This window comes from Peromyscus californicus, unplaced genomic scaffold (genome assembly GCF_007827085.1).
Source record: "Peromyscus californicus insignis strain IS unplaced genomic scaffold, ASM782708v3 Scaffold_8__1_contigs__length_139910024, whole genome shotgun sequence".
NCBI classification, from domain to species: domain Eukaryota; kingdom Metazoa; phylum Chordata; class Mammalia; order Rodentia; family Cricetidae; genus Peromyscus; species Peromyscus californicus.
In genome coordinates this window covers 128,726,883-128,736,195 of record NW_026294606.1, presented here as the reverse complement: position 1 = coordinate 128,736,195, position 9,313 = coordinate 128,726,883, and the positions used below count along the sequence as shown (strand labels likewise).

General features: G+C 50.6%; 1 protein-coding gene across 1 annotated transcript; it reads left to right on the top strand.

Annotated features, from left to right (window-relative positions):
* Positions 1–4,445: 4,445 nt before the first annotated feature.
* Positions 4,446–9,307, top strand: Ndufb7 (NADH:ubiquinone oxidoreductase subunit B7). Its single transcript, XM_052729261.1, has 3 exons — positions 4,446–4,611; positions 8,734–8,902; positions 9,115–9,307. Exons 1-3 carry the CDS (start codon positions 4,500–4,502, stop codon positions 9,245–9,247), a joined length of 414 nt encoding a protein of 137 aa, XP_052585221.1. The 5' UTR covers positions 4,446–4,499; the 3' UTR covers positions 9,248–9,307.
* The last annotated feature ends 6 nt before the right edge of the window (positions 9,308–9,313 follow it).

Below are 9,313 nucleotides of genomic sequence, written 5' to 3'. Positions count from 1 at the left end.
CAGGTGTCTCTCCCAACAAAGGACCATTTATCAACAAATGACATTCAGGAACGAAGGAGAGCATGAACAAGGCCCAAGTCAGCCCCACAATGTCTCAAGGACAGTTCCTGCAACCCCCTTGAGACTTACCCAAGTACGTCCAAAGATAAAACCTCAGCCAATTAAAAGTATACTAATGTAACTGCTGTTTGCTTAACCAATCATGTTTGAGATGACCTAACTGTCCCTGAAATTCCCCTAGCTGCGTTTAAAAGGAGCCTTCGCACTCCTTGGGGGGTGGGGGAATAGTGCCATTTTGTACAGGCGAATGACCCTACATATGCTCATAACTAAACACTCTTTGCTCTTGCATACTATTTGAGTCTTCAGCATTTTCTCAGACCCTACAACACAAAGAGACAGGGGCAAAGGACAGAGAGAGAGAGAGAGCCAGAAACAGATAATGTGTGTGACATAGACACACAGGGAGAGATACAGAATTGTGTGGTACAGAGACAAATAGAGACAGAGCATATGTGTGACAGAGAAAGAAAAAGACAGTATACCTATGTGTGACACAGAGACAAAGACATTGCGCGTGTGACAGAAATAGAGGCAGAGAGTGTATGAGTAAGACATACAGAGAAAGACTGAGGGTGAAAGATATAGGGACATGGAGAGAGACAGCCTGTGTGACAAAGAGAGACAGGAAGAGGTAGGCAGAGACAGACACACAGACAGAGACAGAGAGGATGTGTGACACAAAGAGAACCTGTGTATTTGTGACCGAGACTGAAAGAGGTTGACAGTGTGTGAGGGACACAGAGAGGCAGACACTAGAAGAGACAAAGAGAGAAAGGGTACAAAGAGAATGTGTGTGGCAGAGAGAGAGTGTGTGACACAGAGACAGAGAAAATCCTAATTCTGAAAACACACACTCAGACACGGAACCTGGAGGAATGGAGCTAGAGTTGACCTGGAAGCCTCCTCCCGGAGAACTACCCCCTAATATCAGAAGAGACTGCGCAAGTTCACACAGGAGAAAAGCAGTAAAGAGCTGGCTGCCCAGCTGGAGTGCCCGTGGAGCACGGCAATGCTCTTATGGCAAGGGTGCATGCTAGGCCTAGGGGACAGCCAGCAGCCATCTAATGGGTCTTTAGGCATGCTCAGCAGAAGGGACTTCATGCTTGGTGCTGTAAACCTAGCCCCCTACCCACGCCTGGTGAAGCCACAGATCCTACTGAGATTTTCCTAAACCAGAAATAAGTTTTTAACTGCATTCTAAATACTTATCCTTATACACAAAGATAAGTGAAGCTCTCACCCTTCAACAATGCTTATTTTTTGCAGCAGACAGAGACCATTACAGAAATCCACAGCTGATCAATATGCAGAAAACAACGGACCGTGGGATGCCCAATCTAAATTAATGCATCTACACTGCAACTTGTCCATCTAAGGCTCAGGGGACACTGTGGAAGAGAAGCCAAAAAGACTGTGCGAGCCAGAGGACCAGGACCTCTGCTGTGAGGTGGCGTCTTCTATGTACAACATGGAATCTGCTCACATGAGATCTCAACACGACCAGCACAATAACACTAGTTGGTGCCAACTAGTTATGAAAGCTCACAAGGTCTCATCACTAGATAAAGAGCTACAGGCAGTTGACGGCTGAGAGTAAAGGCATCTGGACCTGCCACAGAGGACCAGAAAAAGCCCACAGGGCCTCGACCCTACACAAAGAACTATAGGCAACTAAGAAATGCGGAGAGCAGGAGAGGTGGTCTTCCCCAGGAAGACACCAATTGGTTTTCTAGTGCCAAACAGTCAGTGCTGAAAACAGACATACAAGTAACATTATACAGACTGAGCAGGTTACACTTAGGAATATATGTGTATATACATACATGCATGAAGTAGCAATTCATGAAAAAAAGAGGCCCTTAATAATTAGAAAGAGAGCATGGAGAGGTATATGGGAGGGTTTGGAGGGAGAAAATGGAAGGGAGAAATATAATTATATTATAAGCTCAAAAATTAAAAACAACAAGCCAGATGATGATGGTGCACGTCTTGAGTCCCAGCACTTGGGAGGCAGAAGCAGGTGGATCTCTGTGAGTTCAAGGCCAGCCTGGTCTACAGAGAGAGTTCCAGAACAGCCAGGGCCATACAGAGAAACCCTGTCTCAAAGAAACAAAAATAAATAAATAGAAAAAACTTTTTTAAAAAAAGAAAAAGGGACATAGAGATGCAGATAGTAATGTGTGCATGTGTGTGTATGTGTGTAGAGAGAGACACACAGAGAGAAGACACACACACAGAGAAAAAGTGTGGGTGTGTTTGTGTGTAGCACTGAAAGAGAGAGAGAGAGAGAGAGAGAGAGACAGACAGACAGACAGAGACAGAGAGACAGAGAAGAAGTGGAGAAACAGAGAGAGAGAGAGATGGCTCAGTCAATTTTAAAGTCCTGTCTTGGAACCACAAGAACCCATGTTTGACCTCAAGAAGCCAGGGTATGCTAGCTGATTTTTATGTCAACTTGACACCACTTAGAGTGATTTCGGAATAGGGAACCTCAGTTGAGAAAATGCCCCCACCAGACTGGCCTGTGGGAATGCCTGCAGTACATTTTTACTGATTGATGTGGGAGGTCCCCATTGTGGGTGGTGGCACCCCTGGGGTGGTGGCCATGGGCACTATAAGAAAGCAGGTTGAGAAAGCCAGTAAACAGCACTCCTCCGTGGCCTCTGCATCAGTTCCTGCCTCCAGGTTCTTGACCTGTCTGTCTTACTGTCTTGACTTCCCTGCATGGTGCACTACAACTTGTAAAATGAACCTTTCCTCTCCAGGTTGCTTTTGGTCGCAGTGCTTCATCACAGCAATGGAAACCATAAATAAAAAACCATGTAAAGGCCGGGCGGTGGTGGCGCATGCCTTTAATCCCAGCACTCAGGAGGCAGAGCCAGGCGGATCTCTGTGAGTTCGAGGCCAGCCTGGTCTCCAAAGCGAGTTCCAGGAAAGGCGCAAAGCTACACAGAGAAACCCTGTCTCGAAAAACCAAACAAACAAACAAACAAAAAAACAAACAAAAAACAACAACAACAACAAAAAAAAAAACATGTAAAAAAGACGCTGGGCAAGGCAGCACATGCTCGCAAACCCAGCACAGAGGAGGCAAAGACAGGAGGATCCCTGAGGCGTGCTGACCAGCCAGCCTGGGGAACTAGTCTAGACTCAGGAAGGAGAAGTTCTGAAAAGAGAAGCTTCCCTGGTTCAGGACTTCACTTCAGTCTGAGTCAAATATGCTGTCCCTGATGCATGGATAGAGCAAGACACGGAGCAGGGAAGGACTCACCCTGACAGGTGGCACAGAAGAAGGACTCATCCATCCTTGGAAGCAAGGATGAGAGTGGTTTCTTCAGAAGCTCTGGGAAGACCCGGGGAAGACCAACAGGTCTGCTCACCTTCGTCAGGGTTTGCTCTCAGGGTGCCGGGGGAGAGCACTCGCTTACCGTGTTCTAGCCCAGGGTCACAAAGGTACTGTTTTTGGAACAACTGGGAGGAAGGCTCAGTCACGAACATGATTGCTTTACAAACCCAAGGACCTAAACTCTAAACTCAGTCCCCAAACCCCACGTAAGAAAAATTTGGGTGTGGTGGCACATGCTTACAATTCCAGAACCAGACAGGCAGATAGTTAAATCTCTTGGACCTCCTGGCCAGCCAGCATGGCCTACTTGGGGAGTTCATAGCCAGTGTGAGACACTGTCTCAAACAAGATGGACAGTGCCAGAGTAATGACACCCAAAGTTGACCTCTGACCAGCAAATGTACTCATATGCACACCTACACATGAGCATACACACCGGCACTCCTATGAAAAGTGTTTGGAGGTTGGGAGGTTGGAAGTGGTGGTGTACTTCAATGATAGAGCACTTGTCTACCATGTGCTAGGCTTTGGGGTCTCTTCCAACACCAAAAAGGAAGAAGAAGAAGAAGAAGAAGAAGAAGAAGAAGAAGAAGAAGAAGAAGAAGAAGAAGAAGAAGAAGAAGAAGAAGAAGAAGAAGAAGAAGAAGAAGAAGAAGAAGAAGAAGAAGAAGAAGAAGAAGAAGAAGAAGAAGAAGAAGAAGAAGAAGAAGAAGAAGAAGAAAATTAATTTTAAAAAAGAATGAGCTTTGGGAGTGGTTTCCGTCTATAAAATGCCTGCCATGCAAGCATGTGGAACAGAGTGTCCACAATACCCATGTAAACTGCAGGCTTGGAGGCACACATTTGTAATCCTAGCACTGGGCAGAGAGGGCACAGACAGGCCGCCCCTGGAGCTCCCCGGATAACCAGGCAGTCCAGCCAACTGGCGTCTGCCACACCTGCCCTGTCTCCTCCAGACCGCCAGGGGGTGCCAGCAGGCCAGGACGGCTTCCCCCACCACTCATCTCCATGACCCGGAAGCCAAGGAACAGTGCTTCCAGGTAGGAGCGAGGTGACCCCGGCTGCCAAAGGAGGGTGAGGCAGAGCAGCTATGGGGGCGCATCTAGCCCGGCGCTATGTGGGGGACGCCTCGGTGGAGCCTGACCCCCTGCAGATGCCCAGCTTCCCGCCGGACTACGGCTTCCCGGAACGCAAGGAGCGCGGTGAGCTCAGAGCGCAGGCGCGACTGCAGACCAGCGAAACTCGGTGCTGCCTGTGTGCAAAGGGTCGGGTCCGGTCGGGAGGGCGCCTGACCTCCATCAACGTGGAGGCTTTGCGGGCATGGCTGGAGCAAAGGGTTGGGACAGGACAGCCGATTGCGCGAAAACGAGGCTGCGCAGGTGCTCTTCGTCCGGGGCACAGCGCGGAGCATAGGGACGTGTTCTTTGCATCGCCATACAGGTGTCGCTCATATTTAGCTACGTACAAGAATACAAGGTCGGGGGTGGGACGGTCATGCCGTGCATCTGTCCCGTCTGGTGTGATGGTGCTGGGGGTGGAACCCAGGGCCTTTTGTGTACATGCACGGCTCTTGTTCTTCCTATGTGGGAAAATCACAGGCTTACAGAGTGACAGCTCTGGGCAGAGTCCCATTTGGGCACTTGGGATGCCCCATGGTAGCAGAGAAACACTGGCACTGTCTTCAGGGAGCCCACTGGGCAAGCAGAGCTGACAGAAGCAAAACTTGAGGTGTGGAAGCAAAGGCTAAAAGAAGGATGTATATGGAACTGATGAGGCTAGCTCCAAGGACGGGTGGAGCCCTCACTTGTAAGCAGAGGAAAGACACAAATTTGCATTGCCAAAAGGTTTGTTGTGTAGGCTGGGAGATGGTTCAGTCCCTAAAGTGTTTGTCATGCAAGCATGAGGACCGGAGTTCCAGTTCCCTGTGGAACCGATAGCAGAAGTCTGTCTTCTCACCCCAGGGAGGGAAGCAATGGCAGAGCAAGGTAAGGAGAGCACTGAAGTCCAGCTTGGTGAACCAGTGAGCTCTACTGCAGTCACAGGAGCAGAAATGACAAAGACAGCTGCCATCACCAAAAGCCTACCCAGCATGAGGGACTGCTTCTTTAATCTGCTTCCGCCAGGGAGCTTGGTTGAGCTGAGCTGGTCTAAGCTTGGGGAAGGAGTGGCCTGTTGAATCTGGTCCATTTCAGGGTTTCCTTAAGCTGTTGTTTACTTCCTGTTTAAGAAGCTCTGCTCCCTGGCTTGGTGGTGCACACCTTTAGTCCTGGCGCTCAGGAGGCAGAGGCAAGTCAGTCTCTGTGAGTTCCAGGCCAGTGTGGTCTACAAAGCAAATTCTAGGACAGCCAGGGCTACACAGAGAAACCATGACTTGAAACAAAAACAAACAACCAAAAAAAAAAAAAAAGGTTTTATGTGGGAGAAAACTGTCACACATGTAAAAGGCTGATGGAGCTATGCATGTGCTCCCAGTACAGGGGAGGTAGAGGTGGTTCCAGGGGCCTCCTTGGCCAGTCAGTCTAGCTAGTAAGTGAGCAAGTTCTGTGAAAACTTGTCTCATAAAATATGGTGGGTGAATAATTAGAGAAGACATCTAACTCGGTCTTCTGGCCTACACACACACACACACACACACACAGGTCTTAGTGACTGCTCGGTAGGTGATGACTTGTAGACAGGGAACCCTCCAAGGGATGGAGTCCAAGGACATGCATCTGGGTATGCTGGGAGGTAGTGTAATCACTCCAGAGTCCTGACCCCATGGAGTCCTTTAGTCCCAACTGAGCCTGCAGCCCATCTATCCACCTGACAGCCTGCTTTGCCCACAGTCAGCCTTGAAAATAACCAGCACCAAAACCCTGGGCAAACTCAGCCAGCCCTATGGCCCTAGTATCCAGGTTCCTCCCTCATTGAACCCCTTCCTGTTTATTGTAGAGTCAGACTGGTCTAACTCACAGCCTTTCCCTTCAGCCTCTGGAGCACTGAGGTCACAGCCCCGTGTGCTCAGTGACGCCAGCCTTTGGATACCTCCACAGTTCTTTACTGCCTCTTCCTTAACCTTGGGTATGCTAGGAAAGCAGGAACAGCTTCCCCTCCCCATCCCATGCGTCCTCAAACTCCTCCTCCCCTGTCCCTGGCCTGGCAGAGCCCCCATTTCAGGTGAACCCCCTTATATCCTCCATCCACCCTCTACAACGCAAGGACTCTGCTCTGGAATCCCTGCAGTCTCCTGTGGGCATGCCAACACACTGCCTATCCATGGTTAACATCCTCCTGGACCCAGATATGGTGGAGGGACATCATGAGTTCCTGGAGTACACAGCAGGCCTGTCTCAAAAACAAGTGTAAAATCCCATTCTGGCCCACCTCCTCCGGCTTCCCCTTTCACTGAAGGACTTCTTTCAAAGCTCCCCAGCCATATCACTAAGCCCATCGTCATTCCTCAGTTCTACCTTGATCACCTCCATCGCCCTGGACTTTCACTCACTCTTCCTCAGCTCCCTGTTGGATGCCTTGAAGCCGAGGCCCTGTCCTGTCCTGGAGACAGCTCACAACTGCCTTGTGTGCAGCAGTACTGCCAAATTTCTCTCCAAGGGAAGCCTTAACCTTCAACTTGGGATGACATTGCTGGCTTTTGTTTTCTTTAATTGCTGTTTGTGTTAGTTGTAGTGTGTGAATGTGTACGCACCCATGCGTGTTGGCTAGAAGTCAGCATTCAGAGTGTCTTCTTCAAATCACTCTTCACCTTCTCTCTCCCCAGGACCACCACGACCCTCCACTGCCACCTTAATTTTTAAGACAGGGTTTCATTCTGTAGCACAGGCTGGCCTCAAACTCCAGATCCCCCTCCGCCCAGCCTCTTAAGAGCTGAGATCACAGGAGAAAGCCAACAGGCCCAGCCAGAATTAGCACAGGCTAGCCTCAAACTTAAAATCCTCTTACCTCAGCCTCTTAAGTGCTTAGGTTACTGGTATGCACCCCTCTGCTTTTAATGACTGACTCGGAGCTCTGCCCTCCCCTGAAGCCCTTCTGTCCTCACTTTCCAGTCACTGTAAAGGACAGTTCCACCTTCCTTGGGTTCAGGCCCAAACCCAGGTGGTGAAGCCCTGACCCCAGTCCTATCGCCTTAATTCTACCTGGAATGCTCTTTCCACAGGCGTCTTCTCATGGCCCCACTGTGGGAGCCCATTTTCAGGTTTCCTAATGGCTTTACACAGCAGGTCTGCATAGAGAGAATGATTGGACCACGGGCCTGAATGCAGGTGTTTTGTAACTAGCGAGGGGGAGGCCTTTTCTCCACCCCTTGGCAGTTATAAATAGACCTTTGGAATAAAGTTTCTGGGCTGGTGGATAAGGATCCAGGCCCACCCTGGATCTATCCTGTGTGTTTTCTGTGTCTCTCCCCTCTGTTTCTACCTAAGTCTCTTATTCCTCATCCTCAAGAGTCCTGGGGTAAATAAGTGTGGGGGCTGGTCCCCACACCCCCCTTTCCAGCACTCCCTACCCTTGGTTTTTGGTTTTATGTTTTTTTCTCCCCAGTCAGTAAGGCTGCCTTGAACCCACTCTGTAGCTCTCCTGCCTCAGCCTCCTGAGTAGCTGAGGTGACAGGCCTGGAACCACCAGGCCTTCTGTGAGAACATGTTTTAATGCAATCAAAGGGGGCTAGGACCAAGGCACAGGTCTGGAGAGGAGGTAAGCCTGCAGACCCAGCGAATCAGGTCCTGCTGGATTGACAAGGTATGGGATGGTGGGGCACAATGGGTACAGGCTGGGATATGACAACTATTCCTAATCCAGTGATGGCACATCCCAGCCCAGAGCTAGATACTTAATGTGCACCACATACATGGTGATGTTTATGTCAGCATCAGACCCCATACAATGACATTTCCAAGTCCTGTAAGCTAGTGATGAGTCTATCTTGTTCAAGTACACTATGCTGGTTGCACTGGCCCACCTAATGATGCATTCCTGAGACACTTGTCACCACAGCTCTGTCTGGAAGCATGTCCATGCTGGAACTGGCATCTTTCTGTAGTGGGGAAGCAGGGGCCAGAAGGTAAACACTGGGCTCCACCTCCATCGGGACTTTTTGGAAGACGACATCACTAGAGGAAGGGATGTGAGAGCCCTCTGTACTGTTAGATGCCCAAAAGGAACACTGGCACCCTTCCTTCTGCCAAGGCCTGGCCATAATCCGAATGGGTTCTGCTAAGCCAATGAGGGACACCCTGGTATGTGGCTTCATTTGTGCCATGTGCACCCTGGGGGTTGGTGGAGTTGGGGGCTGGCTCTGGTGCTGAGAGCCTCACCACTCCCCACAGTGATGGTGGCCACGCAACAGGAGATGAACGATGCCCAGCTGACGCTGCAGCAACGTGACTACTGCGCCCACTACCTCATCCGGCTGCTGAAGTGCAAGCGGGACAGCTTCCCCAACTTCCTGGCTTGCAAGCATGAGCAGCACGACTGGGACTACTGCGAGCACCTGGAGTGAGCCTGCCCTGCGCCTGTGCACACCACACCTGCGCACACCACACCTGTGCACACCACACCTGTGCACACCACACGGGCGCCACATGGGGAGAGGGCTGGAGCCACCTGAGGGGCAGGCCAGAATTCCAGCGGGAGGGTTTCCTGGTGGCTGGGAATGGAGTCGGGCCAGCGCCTGTGGCACTGAGACTCTCTCTCTGTTCTGCCCTCAGCTACGTGAAGCGAATGAAGGAGTTTGAACGTGAACGGCGACTGCTCCGGAGGAAGAAGCGGAGGGAAGAGAAGGCGCAACGGATAGCCCAAGGCCAGGGAGAAGGAGAGGTGGGCCCTGAGATGGCCCTCTAGGGGTCACCCACCCGCCTCTGGACCTATCAGTGAAATAAAAGCTTTGGGTCACCTGCCCAACCCTCA